General features: G+C 45.8%; 1 protein-coding gene across 16 annotated transcripts in view; it reads right to left on the bottom strand.

The window, feature by feature from the left end:
• The window catches only part of LOC127000300 (vinculin-like), an 82,684-nt gene that overhangs the window by 17,694 nt on the left and 45,450 nt on the right, over positions 1–19,540 (bottom strand). For all 16 annotated transcript variants that reach the window (XM_050863839.1, XM_050863840.1, XM_050863841.1 and 13 more), the window contains exons 2-12: positions 13,751–13,858; positions 5,859–6,004; positions 4,816–5,011; positions 4,243–4,435; positions 3,988–4,139; positions 3,679–3,867; positions 3,248–3,466; positions 2,894–3,030; positions 2,253–2,383; positions 1,776–1,927; positions 1,318–1,495 (exon numbers count right to left, since the gene is read on the bottom strand). In XM_050863839.1, coding sequence (XP_050719796.1) covers positions 1,318–1,495; positions 1,776–1,927; positions 2,253–2,383; positions 2,894–3,030; positions 3,248–3,466; positions 3,679–3,867; positions 3,988–4,139; positions 4,243–4,435; positions 4,816–5,011; positions 5,859–6,004; positions 13,751–13,858 — 1,801 coding nt within the window. The remainder of the gene's footprint in view (positions 1–1,317; positions 1,496–1,775; positions 1,928–2,252; positions 2,384–2,893; positions 3,031–3,247; positions 3,467–3,678; positions 3,868–3,987; positions 4,140–4,242; positions 4,436–4,815; positions 5,012–5,858; positions 6,005–13,750; positions 13,859–19,540) is intronic.

Raw genomic sequence — 19,540 nt, 5'->3', positions numbered from 1 at the left:
GACGTCCATTGTCACCCACATCTTCTTCAGGGCCTCCTTCAGGGGGACGATTGATGTGGGGCGCGACTTGGCTAGGTCGTTTTTCATCTTGTTCTCAATGGGGTTTAAGCAGAGTTACCCAGTCCAAACCTTGATGTTTTCCTCATCAAGGAATTTTTGACTGCTCGAGACCTGTGTGCCGGTCTTGCGGCATGAAAAATTCCATCGTGAATTTGATATGGGGCAGCAGGTTCCTTCAAAACATCGATGTAATTGGCTCTTCATGGTTACATTCTTTGGGAGTAGAGACCTCCCTGCCAATCTTCCCACTGAAACAGGCCCATACCATTACGCTATCTGGGTGTTTAACTGTCTTGACCGTGTAGTGGGTGTCATATCTGCTCACGGTGCTGGGCCGCCTCACCAACTTTGAGCCACCCCTGACGAGCTGAAACGTGCTCTCACTCCACATCACACTTTTCCATTGCTCAGGTGTCCAGTCACGGTATTTCTTGGCAAACTGCAGTCTCTTCTTCCTCATGGTGTCTGTGAGAAGCTTCGGCACGCGGCAGGGCAGGCCTAGGTCTTTTGCAGGCGGTGTTGTAAGCGCACGGACAGCGACACTTTGGAGCAGGTCTGGGTGTTTTTCTTCAATTCTGCTGCTGTAATGGATGGATTTTGCTTCACCTCTCTCACCAACATCTTGTCAGTCCTCTCTGAAGTCTTTCTCTTGCGCCACATCCCAGTTTAGGTGGTGCCTTCCGTAGGCAGGGACGCAGACTTTTTAAGCTTGAAGAATGACACTCTGCTGACATTTAATTTGGCAAGCTTCATCGGCATTCCCTGCTCTATTAGGCAGGGCCGGGCCTTTTCTTCCATTGTAAGCTTCTTCCGACCCATTGTGATGCTGTGGTAGTGTTTGGTTTGGTTTTGTGTTTGGCACGTGGACGGGAAAGTGAGGGCCCGTGGAGCAGTGCATCATAGGTGTGCTCTGCTTCAGCTCTGAGAGCGCACTAACTCACTCATGTGTCAGGGAGTGGTGGGTGAGGTGGAGGTGGGGGAGCACGCGTCATACCACGCTCCTCCCGCCACTCACATCGCGGGTACTTCAAATACAAAGTGGCCTTGAATTATGCGTTAACTTTATTTTTGCGTTACAGGGGTAAACTTTATTTTTGCGCGCACTGTATTATCTTGAAGTCTCTCTAACCAAAAACCTATATAATGAAAGATCCCCCATGGTTAGTTGAATATGCCTATAGTTGTTGGTGCAATGGTTATATTAATAGTTATATCTTCATCATAGCCGTTCCTTCAATACTGTGAATAATAACTTACCTGAAGCTTTGATGAACGCTGCGGAATCTGTCGCTTCATCCGCCAAATCCCTCACTTTCTGGATGCTCTCAGCATACTGCCGGCGCAAGTTTTCGAAGTGCTCATCCGCTGCTTTGTTGGTCGGGTACGTCATCCGGATGCGTCCAGCAGCCACGAGTTGGGGCGTGAGGCTCTCCACCTGAACAGTACCTCAGAGATTAGTGGTGACCTATACTCCTACTACATGCACTATATTATGTCTAGTATGTCAAATTATAATAATATCTAAGTTAACCCTTAGTGTCAGTGACTTAATGGAATAGACAATGATGAGTACTCTTAAAATTTTCAACCATACTGGTATATTTGCACTAATTTAAATAACGTGGTCAAAATCATGTGCCACCCTTCCACATTCTTCAGCACGACAAGCTTCTCTGCATTTTTCAAAGAGAAGAATAAGCACAGACAACGTATACCTGTCCTGCAGATGACAGCAGAGCCTCCGTCAGCTTCTTGTTGCCACCAGAGCTTCCAGCGGCCACCATGAGGGCTGTCTTGGCGGCACGGTTGCTGAAGTTGGCGAGGTTGTTGGCCCTGTTTTCAAAGTTCTGTTCACGGCCTGGGGTACCTGGAAGAAAGATGGAAGGCTGCCATTACTATCTGTCTGTCTGTCTACTCTGATGGGAGGAGGGCAAATGAAGTCTCCCTTTGCTCCTAGCCATATATTCCATCCGAGCATACTCCAATCCTCTCATCCTTCTATCCCTTCTTTCCACTCACTCATGAAACCTTACATGTAGTCTTACAGTGGTGACATATTAAAAGCATTAATAATTTCTGTCAACAAGGGGATAGTGCTGACAAGCAGCACAATAAACTTTTGGGATTAATCAGTAGGAACATTCAGGCAGCGTGGTTATCTCTAGTGACAACCCAAGTGTTGCAGTGTTTACCTTCAGGGGCAAGGGCGGCGTCGGTGAACTGCTTGAGGGGCGTCGTGATGTCCACAAAGTCTTCAACAACTCGGTCCACCACGGCCGTCTGGATCTTGTCTTTCAGCTCCTTCAGTTTAGCCGACAGTGCTCTGGAGAATAGAATTGGAAATGTGTTACAAGTATGCACCTGATGGGGGCTATTTCTCACGGCATAACAAGCTTCCCTCCAAGGGTAAAGACCTACATCACTTGCTAAAAAAAAAAGCTTGGTAGCAACTTATGGCATAAATCAACAATGAAAGACCTCACTTTGTTGTATAGAAAGTCTCATTAGTAAAGAAGCATAGATGAATTTTCTAAGTCAAGACCTGTAGTAATTGTTTCAGGTTTTGTAGTGTATTATAATATTATACACATCCAGCTACGAGGCTAGAGTTGTAAGGAATGGCAGTTGTTATTTCTGATAACAAATTCTGAATTATTCATCAGATTAATTGTAAAATACTAATACTTTTCCCTTGCATTCAAATATGAGTGAGAGTACTTTGATTTCTGATGATAATCATTCGCAAATGAGTAAAAATACACCCACATACAGTATTTGAATACGAACTCCAAATACGAATACTCCATCCTTGCTGCATCCAACGCCCACTCACCTGGCAACTGCCTGGGCCTGGGGCGTGTCTCCCTGGCCGCGCCTGCACATCTCAGACAGCTGCTGGGAGAGGCTGTCCACCTCCTCACAGAGAGCCAGGATGCCAGTCTTGGCTGGGCCAGTCAACCCAGAGGCAACCTGTTGGGAGAACAAGAAAAAAAATTATAAGCTTTGTTTCCTGACCAAGTGACTCCAAGTACCATATTTAGGATATAAAATTATACATAAATAAATATATACTGACTAAACGCCTGTAAGTATATATGCACTAGAATATGCTCATAAAATATAACTCTACAGTCAGTCAACAGGAGAAATATTCGTTACAGCTCTGAAACCCTTGGCCCCGGCCCACCTTCTTGCCCTCCTCCACAATGAGTCCAATGGCCTGCTGCCCCAAGCCCTTGTCGTCCATGGAGGGGTTGTTGAGCCAGCGCTGGGCCTGCTCCAGACGCCCGGCGACGGTGTGTGCCGGCTGCTGCACGCCACTGCGCTCCACATTGTTCACGGCGCGAGAGATGGCTCCACTCAGCTCATTGAGCTTCTCCCCGATGCTGCGGGCGAGGCTCTGGCCCTGGTGCACGGTGACAGACAGTGTTAGTGATCATGTTGAGCTCCAGGGAGTGAGGAAGTCTTGCAAATTTCATTCAAACTTAAGTCTTGAAAACAATCAATCCTTACTGGTAAAAAATAACTTTAAAATATGTAAAAACAAATAGAGATAATCAGACATAACAAACTGAACTTTATGGTGACAAAAACACACTGTGTCCCCAACTGTCTTACCTGTGGTGTGGTTCCCTTCCCGTCCTGCCGCAGCTCACACAAGGCGTCTGTCATGGAGGAGATGTCCCCAGAGAGCTTCCTGATGGCCTCACGGTCTGGGGGCAGCGACCTGTCGGCCACCCTGTCCGCCTGGGCCAGGATCTGCCGCAGGGACTTCTCTCCAATGCCGCCTCGGAGGGCCGTGGGGTCCTGGGACAACATTCCTTTATTAGCTACTTAGAAACAGGCAGTGTATGACGTGATAACCGACAAAGATCACTGTTCACCAAGGCATATATAAACAGGTCAACATGAAGCAGATTGGGTCACCTGGAGCCAGTCATGGGCAGCCTGAGCCTTGCCATCAATGGCATTGAGCGCCTTCTTCATGACGGTGAGGTTGTCAGCGTCCCATTCCTCCTCGTCGTAGGTGGTGAGCTGCAGCACACGGATGATCTCATTGATCTCGTCCGTCATCCTTCCTGCAGACAGATCATTATTGTGCTGTGTCAACATGAACATAGATTTTGTGCATTTAAAATCAATTAATCTCACACGCACACAAACACACTCAAACACACGCACCTGTCAAATAGTTCCTGTTTTCGGCAGCTTCTGCAATTCCTTTTCCTCCTTGATGGAAAATCTGAATGAATATTTTCATGGAGCAGATGAGGATGGGGGAGAGAGTCTTGACCCCCTCCAGGCAGCGCATCAGGATCTCTCGGTGCACCTGGTGGGTCAGCTCCTGCTGGCGGGCGTCCACGTCCCGGGACACCTGAGGAGGATGGGTTCACAGGCGTCAGTGGAGCCCTTCATGTAGGCCATCAATGTCGTCATGTGACCACTAATGCAGCTTTTTCATAGAATGTTAAAGGATATGTTATTCAGAAATAATTTTAAAATTGTGCACAAGAATCTTAGACACTGTTGTATTTATGTAAATTATGGAAATGGAGTAAACTATATCATCATCACATCTCCATTAGCTGAACACAAGACGAGGTGGAGAAGTGTATGACAGTTAAGATTATTTAATAAATCTTAGAACATTTAATGAGTGGAAAAACATTAAAACATTCTAGTACTTAACAAACACTAAGCTCACAGTGATTAATTTTATGAATGACACACCAAAACCCAACACGGTCAGCTCACCCTTGTCAGGCAGGGGGACAGGTCTTTGACAAACTGCACCAGGTCCTCCATGGTCTCTATAACCTCAGCCACAGCAAGGTAGTCCAAAACCTTCTTGCACTCGCGGATGATCTTCCTCACTTCAGACTCGTCAAAGCACAGCAGCAGGGCGGACGTCCCCTGCAGGATGCCTCGCGCTCCCTCAATCAGCTTCTTTCTGAAATGAGGAAAGTAGCTTATGACTCACAGCACTGGACAACACAGGGATGGTTTGTTTGAGTCCTTCTTATTATTAAGGCCTCAGATGAAAGCAAACAATGGATAAGGAAACAGAACAACTTATATATGAATGTCTGTCCTGATGGAAATGACAAATAAAATAAAATGGATGTATGCTTTTACTATCAATTAACAAACAAGTGTGTGTGAGTGTGTGTGTGTGTGTATGGTTTCTTTACTGGTTCTGTATCTGTATTCATCTGTCTGTCTATCTACCTGTATTGTTTTTGTCCCCTCACACCTTTAATTTTCTCCTCACTTTACTGTCACTGTCCCTTTCAATTTTCATGTCCAGGTCTGTTCATTAGAGAGACTCTTTGACTGTGTAATTTTATTTTCCTTGATGCCCTTCCATGAGCTGCAATAATAATAATAATAATAATAATAATAATAATAATAATAATAATAATAATAATAATAATAATAATAATAATAATAATAATAATAATAATAATAATAATAATAATAAGAAGAAGAAGAAGAAGAAGAAGAAGAAGAAGAAGAAGAAGAAGAAGAAGAAAAAGAAGAAGAAGAAGAAGAAGAAGAAAAAGGAGGAGGGAAAAGGAGAAGAGGAAGAAGACCAATACTAATACTAATACCAATACTAATACTAATATTAATACCAATACTAATACCAATGCTAATACCAAAACCAATAATAATACCAATACCAATACTAATACCAATACCAATACTAATAGCTAATACCAATACTACTACAAATACCAATACTAATACCAATACCAATACCAATACTAATGCCAATAACAACACCAATATCGCACCTGGCCGGCTGGGAGTAGGGGTCGGCCTTGAGCAGGGACGACGCCTCCTCCAGCAGCTTGGCGGCGCTCTCCACGCGGTGCAGCGCCGCCGGCATGTCCTGCTTGAGGATGGGGTCGTCGCTGCTGTTGATGGTCTCCCGCCCCACCTGAGGACACGAGGATATGGGGTGTTAAGTGCTGTTGTCATTATTTCCTTCCGTCTATTCTGAGGATCTTATATTGCTGCCATTGTCTGTTATTATAAGGATATGCGTGTTTTCGTACCTTGTGTCTGATAACAGGTATATATATTCATTATCATTAGTTTTTTGTCCTTCGGAACTGGTTTTGTGTTGAGAGAGAGAGAGAGAGAGAGAGAGAGAGAGAGAGAGAGAGAGAGAGAGAGAGAGAGAGAGAGAGAGAGAGAGAGAGAGAGAGAGAGAGAGAGAGAGAGAGAGATTTACATAGATTTACATAGAAAATCAGACCACACAGACCCCATGGTCCAGACTAGGTGGTCTGTCCTTAAACCTTAGTGATTCTACATTAATCAGAAGGCTCCAAAACGATGCATTTCAACTACGCCATTGTTCCTCGTACGCAAAGTGTTATCGATCATAAACAATGTTGATCTGTCTACATTCGTGAAACCATTAAGTATTTTAAAACATTCGATCAGTTTTCCTCGGAGGCGACGTTTCTCAAGGGAGAACATGTTAAGGGTGGAAAGCCTTTCTCAGTAAGATTTGTTGCGCAAGGAAGGGATCATTTTTGTTGCTCGACGCTGAACACCTTCTAATTTAGCAATGTCCTTTGCATGGTGGGGAGACCAAAACTGTACCGCATATTCCAAGTGGGGTCTGACTAAACTATTGTAGAGTGGAAGTATTACATCTTTATTCTTGAATAAAAAGTTTCTTTTAATGAAGCCCAACATTCTGTTCACTTTATTTGTTGCATTGATGCATTGCTTTGAGAATTTGAGGTTTGACGCGATTTTGACCCCCAAGTCCTTAACACATTGAACGCTTTTGAGTTTAACGCCGCGCATTTCGTAATCGAACTTCTTATTCCTTGTTCCAACTTGAAGGACCTGGCACTTGTCTACGTTAAAGGGCATCTCCCATCTATCAGACCAAGCTGAAATTTTGTGCAAATCCTCTTGGAGGCTTTGCCTGTCTTCGTCAGTGAGAACCGAGTTACCAATCTTTGTGTCGTCTGCAAATTTACTAATGCGATTATTGAGTCCAACATCCACATCGTTGATGTAAATAATGAAGAGCACTGGGCCAAGAACCGAGCCCTGAGGGACGCCAATAGTGACCGGCGCCCACTCTGAGTTAAATCCGTCAATCACCACTCTTTGTTGTCTGTTGCTCAACCAATTCGCGATCCATTGGTGTACTTGACCGTCAATACCTATTTGCTTTAATTTGTAAAGTAATTTATGATGTGGAACTTTATCAAACGCTTTCTGGAAATCAAGATAGACTACGTCCAGTGATTTGGTTACGTCATAAACCGTGAAGAGGTCGTTATAAAAGGGAGAGAATAAATAGATAGATGGATAGATAAAGATATAGATATAGACAGATTACTACTACTGCTACTACTACTACTACTACTGCTACTACCACCACCACCACCCCTGCCCCCTGCGACCAACGACCCCTCCACCCACAGGACCGAGTTGGCAGGGTTGGCTGACGGATAACGAGACAGGAGCAGCTATTTATACCCCGCAAGGTGCCCGACGCGCCCGGCGGAGTGGGGCACACGGGAGGGGGCATTCCGGCTGTGCCTCAAGCCCCTCTCTGGTGCCCCTCACCACGTTACTCTGTTGTACTCCCCCTGTGAAGACTTTAAAGGAATATTCACTCCCTTTAGTATACGATTCCTATTCCCTATGTGATGTTGCTTTCTCCCTCTTTGTTTTCCCTTGCGTTACGGTACTTTCTCTTATATCTTGAAATCAATGTTACTCCTCCCTTTCCTTCTCTATAGCGCTTCCGTTTACCTGTTCTTAGCCTCTTGAAAACCCTTACCTTAGAAGTTATGTTATACTGCCATTTGTTCCCTTCATTGTCTCCCTTTCCCTTATCTTACCTTCCCTTACCTTAGAATTGATGTTACGTTCCCTTCCCTTCCTTTCAGTGCTTCCCTTCACCTGGTGTTACTACCCTTCCCTTTATCTTTGAATTGATTTTACTCTTCCTCTCCTTCCCTTCACCTAGTTCCCTTTTCCATTACCTTAGGAATAATGTTACTCTCCCTTTCCTTTCCCTCACTCGGTACCTTTCCCCGTGCCCGAAAATCAATGTTACTCTCCATCTCCCTTCCTTCCCCTTTCCCCGTCCCGTAGAAATAATGTTACTCTCCCTCTCCTTTCCTTCCCCTTTCCCCGTCCCGTAGAAATAATGTCACTCTCCCTCTCCTTCCTTCCCTTTCCCCGTCCCGTAGAAATAAAGTAACTCTCCATCTCCCTTCCTTCACCTTTCCCCGTCCCGTAGAAATAATGTCACTCTCCCTCTCCCTTCCTTCCCCTTTCCCCGTCCCGTAGAAATAATGTCACTCTCCCTCTCCCTTCCTTCCCCTTTCCCCGTCCCGTAGAAATAATGTCACTCTCCCTCTCCCTTCCTTCCCCTTTCCCCGTCCCGTAGAAATAATGTCACTCTCCATCTCCCTTCCTTCCCCTTTCCCGTCCCGTAGAAATAATGTCACTCTCCCTCTCCCTTCCTTCCCCTTTCCCCGTCCCGTAGAAATAATGTAACTTTCCCTTCCCTTTCCCTTCACCTGGTTCCCTTTCCCGTAGAAATAATGTAACTTTCCCTTCCCTTTCCCTCACCTGGTTCCCTTTCCCTTTCCCGTAGAAATAATGTAACTTTCTCGTCCCTTTCCCTCACCTGGTTCCCTTTCCCTTTCCCGTAGAAATAATGTAACTTTCCCTTTCCTTTCCCTTCACCTGGTTCCCTTTCCCTTACAGAAGAAATAAGGTTACTCTCCCTTCCCTTTCCCTTCACCTGGTTCCCCTTCCCCTTACCTCAGAAATAATGTTACTCTCCCTTTCTTTCCCCTCACCTTTTCTTTCCCTCCTGAGCCTCCCTTCCCCTAACGATCCCGCCCTCTTCTCCTTTACGTTACATTCTTTATCTTTCCCCACGTGCCCCATTTCCCATCCCATTACCTTCCTCCCCCTCTTAAAAATGATTTGTACTCCTTCCTCCTCCTCCTCCCCCTCCTCCTCCTTCACAGTACCTTCCTTATCCCCTCTGAAAGTTGTTGAAGACTTCCTACGATTCTTCTTCCCCTCTTTGTCTATCCTTTCTTCTCCTCACTTCCCCTTCCTCCTAATCTCCTTATATTGAATGCTTCCTCCCTTTGAAAGCTAGTAATTTGCTCCCTCTCTCGTTTAAGTGTGTGTTTTCTTCAATGTGTTCTTTCCCTATGCTTCTTTTTCCTCCTCCCCGTCTCCCTTTTCCTCTCCTTCCTTCCCCTTCCTCCCTAACTTCTTATATTGAACGCTTCCCACCTCTGAAAGCTTGTAATTTGCTTCCTCTCTCGTTTAAGTGTGTGTTTTCTTCAGTGTCTTCTTTCCCTATGCTTCTTTTTCCTCCTCCCCGTCTCCCCTTTCCTCTCCTCACTTCCCCTTCCTCCTAATCTCCTTATATTGAACGCTTCCCACCTCTGAAAGCTTGTAATTTGCTTTCTCTCTCGTTTAAGTGTGTGTTTTCTTCAATGTGTTCTTTCCCTATGCTTCTTTTTCCTCCTCCCCGTCTTCCCTTTGCTCTCCTTCCTTCCCAACTTCTTATATTGAACGCTTCCCACCTCTGAAAGCTTGTAATTTGCTTCCTCTCTCGTTTAAGTGTGTGTTTTCTTACTGTGTTCCTTCCCTATCCTTCTTTTCCACCTCTGTCTTTCTTTTCCTCTCCCTACTTCCTCTTCCTCCTCCTAATCTCCTTGTATTGAGCGTTTCCTCCTTTAGAAAGCTCGTAATTTGCTTCTCCTGTCGTTGAAATGGTGTAGTGGTTCTTTCTCACTGTGTTCCTTCCCCTCAAGCTACCTCCGTCATCTTGGAATGCCCTGATACAAGATATGACGGTACTGCTGTTTCTTCTGTTTCTTTTCCAGTTTCTCTCTCGCTTTCAATCCAGCGGTATCAGTCTTCACCCTAGGGAGATATGGTATTCCTCCTCTTATTCCTCCTCCTCCTCCTCTTCATCATCTCTTTCTTTCGCATCCTCCTCTTCTTCCTCGTCCTCCTCTTCATCATCCCTTTCTTCCGCATCATCCTCTTCCTCATCCCTTTCTTCCGCATCCTCCTCTTCATCATTCCTTTCTTCCGCATCCTCCTCTTCTTCCTCGTCCTCCTCTTCATCATCCTTTCTTCCGCATCCTCCTCTTCATCATCCCTTTCTTCCGCATCCTCCTCTTCATCATCCCTTTCTTCCGCATCCTCCTCTTCTTCCTCCTCCTCCTCTTCCTCATCCCTTTCTTCCGCATCCTCTTCCTCCTCCTCCTTCCTTTCTTCTTTAGGCCCACGCTACCACAGCAATCTTTAAGAGTAGCTACGGCCAGGTCGACTTCCTTACATAACTAACTGTCTCGTCCCATATACTAATGTCTGTTCGTTCATCCGTCTGTATGTTTCTTGTGTGTCTAGCAGTATATATATGTTAGTTGACCATTTCGTCCGTACCTTTAGGTCAGAGTTTGTTCACGTATGTCTTCGTCTGTCTGTCTGCTCTTTGTCTAGCTGTTAGATTATATGGCTTTAACTTTTTGTCCCTTCCTGTAAGTGTCTGATAATTCATGTGTTAGTCTGTCTGTCTGTTACTTGTCCAGCTCTCAGTTTATATCAATTGATCTTTCGTACCTTGTTGCTTGTCTGTTAATTTGTGGCTTAGTATGTCTGCCTGGCTGTTGTGTGTCTATGTAGCCCTCAGTTGATATCTTTTCGTCTCGAGTTGTAATTCTGTTAACTGTTAATGTCTTTCTCTGGCTGTTGTTTGCCTATCTTTCAGTTTAATTCACCGGGGAGGGAAGGTAAAGGTAGGGAAAGGTAGGGAAGAGAATGGAAAGCTAAGGAAGGATAGGTACGTGAGGGAAGGGAACGGAGGGAAACGGAAAGGAGAAGATGAAAAGGAAGGGAAAGGTAGAGAAGAGAAAGGAAAGGTGGGGAAAGAAAGGGAAGAGAAAGGAAGGCAAGGGTGGGGAAGGAAGGGAAAAGATGAAGAGGAAGGGAAAGGTAGGGAAGAGAAAGGAAAGGTGGGGAAAGAAAGGTAAGAGAAAGGAAGGCAAGGGTGGGGAAAGGAAGGGAGAAGATGAAAGGAAGGGAAAGGTAGAGAAGAGAAAGGAAAGGTGGGGAAAGAAACGGAAGAGAAAGGAAGGCAAGGGTGGGGAAGGAAGGGAAAGGTCTGTCTGTCGTTTGGTATCCATGTAATAAGTTGTTGTCCAAGTACTTTAATCTATTACATATAAGTGTCTATATTTAAGTCTATTCACCTCTCTGTCCTCCGTCCCTCCCCTCTCTCTCTCTCTCTCTCTAAACACGGGTAAGACTGACGATAGTGTGACATGACGTAATTTCCGTTGGTTCTCCCTAAAGTGAAATGTTTACGACGATCGCACGGAATAGGAGGAGGAGGAGGAGGAGGAGCAAGAGGAGGAGGAGGAGGAGGGAAGAAAGAGTGAGGAAGGCTTCAGTCGGTAACTCACTTTGCACTCTGTCGATCGAGTGGTCTTCCTTCCCTTCCTTTCTCCACCTTTGCTGTTTCTTCCCTTCCCTTCCTCACCCTTCCCTTTCCCTTCCTCACCTTCCCCTTCCCTTCTTCACTTTTTTTTTTCTCCACTTTTCTTTTTCCTACCTTTCCCCACCCTTGCCTTCCTTTCTCTTCCCTACCTTTCCCTTTCTTTCCCCACCTTTCCTTTCTCTTCCCTACCTTCCCCTTCTTCTCCATCTTCTCCCTTCCGTTTCCCTCCTTTCCCTTCCCTCGCGTACCTATCCTTCCTTAGCTTTCCCTTCCCTTCCCTTCCCCATCTTTCCCTTCCTTTCCCTACCTTTTCCTCCCCTCCCCGTGGTGAGCCCCTTAGCGTGACCTTCCTGGGCTTCCCGTCGGCCCCGCAGTAACAGAAATTGAAAGGTACTTTATGATGCAGGGTCGTTACACGGTTTAAAGATCTTTGTATTTCTCTTGGCCTATAAGGTTTCGGTTCCTTTGTCAATATCAGCATTTTTTCATCCACAGTCTATATTTTCTAGTGATTTAATAACAGTCTTGATACGGCCCTGAAGTTCAACATGGAGATACTCAAAGGACAAAATCCTTGGATCGCGTTATTTTCCTGAGGAGCGGCGTCTACGGGTTGGCCTGATGCTTCACCTTTTCTTAAGCCTCGTCGGCGGCCGCCACATAAATAAAATAAAAAAAGGTCGGCCAGACCACAGCGAGGCGGCAGCAGCAGCCTGGAGCCGTCCCGTGCCGCGTCCAGCCCTGCCTCGTCACGGCGCCAGGTGACGGGGCCGCGATAACGCCGGGATAACACCGCCCCGCCCCACCCTGCTGCCACGGATGCCTCGCCGGTGACTCTCCACGTGGCTCCTCCCCCCCATCTCCCCCTGACCCCCCAAACCCCCGCCGTTGTCTGGCGAGCTCTGCTGTCCCGCCGCCGCCGCCGCCGCCGCCGCCGTTTGCCACGCCCCCTTCCTGTCAGCGCGCCTGGCTGTCAATACTACGCTAAGTGTCTCTGGGGCACCGCATCTTCCTTCACCGCCGCAGAGCAGCGTGGGTGTGTGGGTGGTGACGGGGCGGTCTGGCGTGTGGCCCCGACGACCAGCCTCCCGCGCCCCGGGGGGACCGGCTGGCGCCCCGCCCTGAGACAACAATGACGAGGCAGACGCCCCGGGTCGCCTCAAGACTTTCTGGCGAGGGATGATTCTCGTCCCTGGACCCTTGTGGTCTTTGTGGGCAAGTCGTGTCCTCCAACCGAGGCGACGCGGCCTGTGTGGCGGGGCCGCGGCGGCGGCGGCGTGCGGCTGTTGCCGTGTGGGGCGCCTCGTCGCCATTACCAGACGCGGCACACAATGCCTCCCTAACAGGCGAGGCACCGCCGGGCCGCGGTTCACGGGCCTAACGAAACCAATCACGGCGGGGCGGGGACGTTTTTACTGCAGGGTGCAACACGTCAGGTGGGCGGTGCAGGGACGCGGGCGTGTGTTGCGTGCCCCGCTTGTGTGTCTGTCTCTGTCCATCTGTCTCGTTGGGTCTCTGTCTATTAGCGTTTGTTTGTTTGATAGCTTGTGTGTGTGTCAGCGTTGGCCCGGCGGCCTTTGGTGGTTCGTTCCGCTCCTCGCGCACCTACAACAGGTGAAACGAGTTTGCCAGGAACCTGTACCGGCGTCTGTGAGCCTGTCTGGGGTTCTCTTTTTCTGTCTGAGAGTTCACTTTAATGTCTGTTCTTTCCAGTCTAAGTGTACATGCTCGTGCTCTTGTGTGTCTGTCAACCTGTCTACTTATGCGCCTGTCTACTTATGCACCTGTCAACTTCTGCATCTCTCTATTTACGCACCTGTCTGCTTATGCTGTCTGTGAACATGCTTGCTAATGTCCATCAGTCTGTTCGGCTACCTGATTTTTCCTATGGGTGTGTCTAACATGTCTTTGCAGCTTTAGGTCCATTACTCTGCTTAACGGTGCACATGTCTATGGGTATATTTGCTACTGTGTGCAGACTTATCACCATTAGTTTGACCCACCTCTGTCTGTTGGGTCCATTAGACTGCTTAATGAACTATCAGTCGGCCTGTGTAGTCAATCATAGTATCTCAATGTCAGTCGAAGTATCGTGATTTATCCACATCAGCTCCGGCCCTCCCACCGCCCCGCCGCCCCTCCTGCCCGCCCCCGTTGGCTCACCTTGACCAGGTTGACGACGGCCTTGGAGACAGCCATGACAGGCTTCTCCAGGTCGGGCATAGCGTTGCCATCTTCGGCCTCTTCGTGAAGGATCACCAGCCGCGACACCTGTGGGAGAGAGAGACACAATGTTACAATTTGATGCAGGAAATAAGCAATGATAAAAATGGTATCAATCTTCACGGTACAGAATGCATGGTACAGTATTCATGGTACAGAAGAATGGTCAAACTACCACCAGGGTCATAAAACTACACATGGAAATGCCCACAACCCCTACGAAGCCTTGCCAAATGTGTGTGCTCGCATGAACTATTTCAAGAGGCAGTAAAGGAGATTAATCGGGTTCTCATGAGTGTTTCTTCACATTCACGATACAGAAGCTAAGTTACACTACCACCAGGGTCATAAAGCCACCCATGGAAATCCCGACCACTTCTACAAAAGCCTTGCCAACTGTGTGTGCTCGCATCAACTATTTCCAGAGGCCGAAAAGGAGATTAATCGGGTTCTAATGACTGTTTCTTTAAGTTCATGGTGCAGAAGCTTCGTCAGACTACCACTAAGGTCATAAAACTACCCATGGAACTGCCCAGAACTCCCACCAAAACCTTGCCAAATGCGTGTGGTTGGGGGCCGGCAAATAAACACACCAAGCGGGCAAAGAGATCAAGCAAGCTCAGGCAAGCGAGCGAGTTGGGGGCAGAGGCGGCGTAACCAGACCAACGGAATCCCCGGCGCGCTCTTCCTGCCTTCACTGAATTCATAAACCCGAAGCGATGGCAGAACAGCGGCGCTCGAACTGAACTGAATTAAGGAGGCGAATTGCTTGGCTCTTACTATCTTCCTGCTCTTACTATCTTCCTGCTCTTCCTCCTCCTCCGCCTCCTCCTCTTCCTTGTATCCGAGCCGCCGAGGAAGCGATTCACTTAGAAATTATTAGGGAATGGATGGAATTTTTATCCCCTTTGTCTGCGAGTTTTATTGTATCGTTTTGTATTTTGCTTGTTCTCTTGAGAGAGAGAGAGAGAGAGAGAGAGAGAGAGAGAGAGAGAGAGAGAGAGAGAGAGAGAGAGAGAGAGAGAGAGAGAGAGAGAGAAATACAAGTGATATGAATAGTAACGGGAAATGCTTGATAAAGAGGAAATACAGGAAATAGATACGTGTGTGTGGGGAGAGAGAGAGAGAGAGAGAGAGAGAGAGAGAGAGAGAGAGAGAGAGAGAGAGAGAGAGAGAGAGAGAGAGAGAGAGAGAGAGAGAGAGAGAGAGAGAGAGAGAGAGAGAGAGAGAGTACAGGTATCTCTCCAGGTGTTTTATAAGGACAATCTCCCTTTATGCTTGAAAAAAAAAAACGTATTCGAATATCTTTTTTTGCTGGAACGTTTTTGGCAATTTTTGGGGCAGACGCGGCCGCCGGTGACCAACAATAAAGCAGATTTTTTTTTTTTTAAAAGCCGCACTAACAGCCGCAACCTCGCAACGCAGCCTGGCCCGTCAGTTTTCATTGTCTGTAAACCAAAGTCGGACGCAATGTAAACTTCTCTTAAAATCAAACTCCCTTTAAAACAAAAAATACAATGATTAGTTACAAAGGGATCACGTGTAAACCAGAATAAGTGGTTAAAAAAAGCTTCACTAACTTTTAACGCAACCTGGCCCGTCAGTTTTCATTTTCTGTAAACCAAAATAGGACGCAATGTAAACTTTTCTTATAATCAAACTCCCTTAAACACAAAGGCCTCGCGTGTAAACCAGAATAAGTGATTAAAAAAGCTTCACTAACTTTTAACGCAACCTGGCCCGTCAGTTTTCATTTTCCGTAAACAAAGACGGGAAGCAGTTTTAAGTTTTCTTGTGTCTAAACTCCCTCAGACAAAAGAACATAACTCCTATATAAAAGTTATCACGCATAGTAAACCAGAGCAAAAAAATATTGAAAAAGCATCAATTACATACAAGCTTATTCAACTTCGTTCATCATTTTTCATCGCGGTAAAGAAATAAGCCACTATAAACTTTTCTAGTGTTAAAACTCCATCCAAAATAGGAAATGAGTTAATGAGAAAAAAAAATATAGAAAAAACAGCCAATAAAAAAGTGTACAGAATTAAATAGCGGGTTTTTTTTTCTGTTTGTGTTGCCTCTGAGCTACCTCTGTTACAGTAAATAATAAAATAAATAAATAAATAAACACATAAATAAACACTTCAAATGAGAAACGGTGATGCGTAGAACGAGGAGGAATATCAGAAAACGAAAGAAAAGAAAGGAAATAAATAAACAGGAAAAAAAATAATGAGAAAAAATAACATACATGAACAAGAGTATAAAAATAAAAGATAAGAAAAAAAATAATGAGAAAAAACATGCAAGAACAAGGACACATAAATAATAAGTAAAAAAAGAAATGAGAGAAAAACATAAAAGAACAAGAACAAAAATAAGATAAGGAAAAGAATAGCGAGGAAAAATAACATGGATAAACAAGACCAAAGAAATAATAGATAAGAGAAATCATGAGAAAAAACAACACACAACACACAAGACCATCAACAACAAGCAAGTCACCCTCACACACCACAACTTTAAGCCAGGTAAGCCAAGCGTCAGAGCGTCAATAATCCTGTAAAGCTTCACTATTTATCTAACTACCGAGAACGATCTGCCTGAGGACGCGCCTAATCAGTACGAGTGTTTGCGCTTCCAGGCCGCGAAAAATGTGTTAAACAGCTGATTGGTGGCGCAGACAGCTGATTGCCTTGTCCAGTGACGCAATAAGCTCTGACAATATTGTACAAGGTTAAGTTATGTTAAAGGAATAATAATAATAACAATAATAATAATAAGAAGAAGAAAAAAAAAAAGTACAAAAACAAGGAGAGGAAGAGAGAGAGAGAGAAGATCAAAAACAAGAAAAATAGGAACAAACACAAGAAGAAGAAAAAGAAGAAGAAGAAGAAAAGAAGAAGAAAAAGAAGAAAATGAAGAAGATAAAACAAAATAATGGAATAAAGCACACACACACACACACACACACACACACACACACACACACACACACACACACACACACATACACAACATTTTCGGGCATTAATCAAATTCAACAAAGAAATAAACTGAACAATTAAAACGGATAGCAAATGAAAAAAGGAGCGTGACAGGTAACAAACGTGTGTGTGTGTGTGTGTGTGTGTGTGTGTGTGTGTGTGTGTGTGTGTGTGAGTGTTCGTTCCGTCAGAATTATATTGAAACTGTTAAAATAAATAATGTCTGAATGTACGGGAATAAACGCGCTCTCTCTCTCTCTCTCTCTCTCTCTCTCTCTCTCTCTCTCTCTCTCTCTCTCTCTCTCTCTCTCTCTCTCTCTCTCTCTCTCTCTCTCTCTCCACACTCGCCTCTCTGCCTCTCTCTGGCATAACGTTATCAGCCCACGCTAAATATTTCCCGACCTTTGCGTATTTGGAGATACTACCCAACCGTATAATTCATAGACTGGTTGAGTAATAAGAGAAATAAGTTATAGATGAAAAAAATGCAGTGAAGGTAGAGCTAAACAGGTGTAAGAGGGGAGTATTTGGAGATACTTCCCAACCGTGTAATTCCAGCTGGGGCTTTGATAGATTTGTTGGGTAAATAAGATTATTTTTTTTACGGCAAGGGAGGCAGCTTAATTAAGAAAAAAACAGGAAAGAAAAAATAATCCAGTTAGAACGAGAGGTCAGAAGAGGTCAATTTCGGGTGGATACATAAAAAAAGGTCAATAAACACGTAAAAAAAAGTAAATAAGTATCAAATAAACACTTCAAATGAGAAAGGAGGCATGAAAACGAGGAGCAAGGAAATGAGAAAACGGGAGGAATATCGGAAAACCAAATATAATGAGAAAAATAATCAGCCCTTCACCTCTAGTACCCACCCTAGCTATTGAGTTCAGAGTGAATCCAAAAGAGGAGGATGTAGAGAAGGAGGAAAACAATATATAATGAGAAAAATAATCAGCCCTTCACCTCTCGTACCCACCGTAGCTATTGAGTTCAGAGTGAATCCAAAAGAGGAGGATGTAGAGAAGAAGGAAAACAATATATAATGAGAAAAATAATCAGCCCTTTACCTCTCGTGCCCTTCCTAGCTATTGAGTTCAGGGTATATCCAAAGGAGGTAGATACAAGAGGAGGAGGAGGAGGAAGGAAACGCAGGGAAGGAGGGAGCGATGCAACACGGAACGCGGCATTGTGTCTGGCAGCAAGCCGGAAGTCTGGGCTGCTATGTGATCCCAGGCAGTTGACAGGCGGGAGGGAATGGAAGGGAAGGGAGGGAGGGAGAGGAGGGAAGTTAAAGGGTTGGAGGAAAGGAGAGAGGGAGGGAGGAAGGGTGATGACTAATTGCGTGGGGACGGAGGCGAGAAAGGGAGGGATAAGACTAAGTGAGAGAGAGAGAGAGAGAGAGAGAGAGAGAGAGAGAGAGAGAGAGAGAGAGAGAGAGAGAGAGAGAGAGAGAGAGAGAATAATAAAAAAAGAGGGAGAAACAAGCAAAAACAACACTGGCACCCATGAGAGAAAACGGAAACAAATGAGCAAATCCCCAAGGCAACCGAAAAAGGACATGAGAGGAACACGAGACTTTGAAGGCGGAGGGACGAACACGAAAAAGGAGAAAGGATAAAGAGGAGAATGAAAGGGAGGCGGAGAAGGGAACGCGTGGAGAGGGAAGAAGGGGAGAGAGAGAAACAAGATCGAAGGAGGGAAGTGGAATGAAGAGTGCAGAAGGAAAGGCATGAGGAGGAACGCCAAAAATGAGAAAGGGTAAAGAGGAGAGTGAAGGGAGGCGGGGAAGGGAACGCGTGGAGAGGGAAGAAAGGGAGAGAGAAAGAGAGGAAAGGAGATCAAAGGAAGGAGAGACAGAGTGTTTAGAAGGAAAGGCAGGAGGAACGGCAAAAAAGGAGAAAGGGTAAAGAGGAGAGTGAAGGGGAGGCGGGGAAGGGAACGCGTGGAGACGGAAGAAGGGGAGAAAGAATGAGAGGAAAGAAGATCAAAGGAGGGAGAGAAAGAGTGAAGAGTTTAGAAGGAAAGGCAACAGGAGGAACGCCAAAAATGAGAAAGGGTAAAGAGGAGAGAGAACGGGAGGCGGGGAAGGGAACGTGTGGAGAGGGAAGAAGGGGAGAGAGAGGAAAGGAGATCGGAGGAGGGAAGTGGAGAGAAGAGGGTAAAGCCAAGAGAGGGAGGATAAGAGAAGAAGGGAAAGGATAAAATGCGGGTAATGGAACGTGTTGAGAAAGACGAAGAAGGCGAGAGAGCAAATAAGATCGAAAAAGGGAAATGGAAAGAGAGAGAGAAAGAAAGAGGAGTGCAGAGGGCAAGAAAGGGAAAGGGAGAGGGAGAGAGAGAGAGATGAGGAGAGGGGGAGAAGGGAAAGGGCAGAACATGTGGCTTGCATCAACAACTCTGACAGGTCTTGCTAAAGCTTCCACTGTCACGCTCGCAACATTTATATATTCGTAGCCTGAGCCAAACAACACCTCGGCGATAGGGAATGCGAGCAGGTTAAGGAAAGGGGTGAAGGAGGATGGGAGGGAAGGAAGGAAGGAAGGGGTGAAGGGTGAACATATGAAGGACAGTTAAGGAAGTTTTGAAGGATGAGAAGGGAGGAAGGAAGGGAAGGCATAGGTGGATAGATGAGGGATAGTTAAGGTATAAGTAAAGGATGCGGAGAGGAGGTGGGGAGGGGAGGTAGAAAGAGGCAAAGGATAGTATATGAATGGAGGGAAGGAGGGTGGAGAGGTGAGGGATA

Source organism: Eriocheir sinensis, chromosome 18 (genome assembly GCF_024679095.1).
Source record: "Eriocheir sinensis breed Jianghai 21 chromosome 18, ASM2467909v1, whole genome shotgun sequence".
Classification (NCBI taxonomy): domain Eukaryota; kingdom Metazoa; phylum Arthropoda; class Malacostraca; order Decapoda; family Varunidae; genus Eriocheir; species Eriocheir sinensis.
The sequence above is the reverse complement of the archived record's forward strand: the minus strand, read 5'-3'. Positions and strand labels throughout refer to the sequence as shown.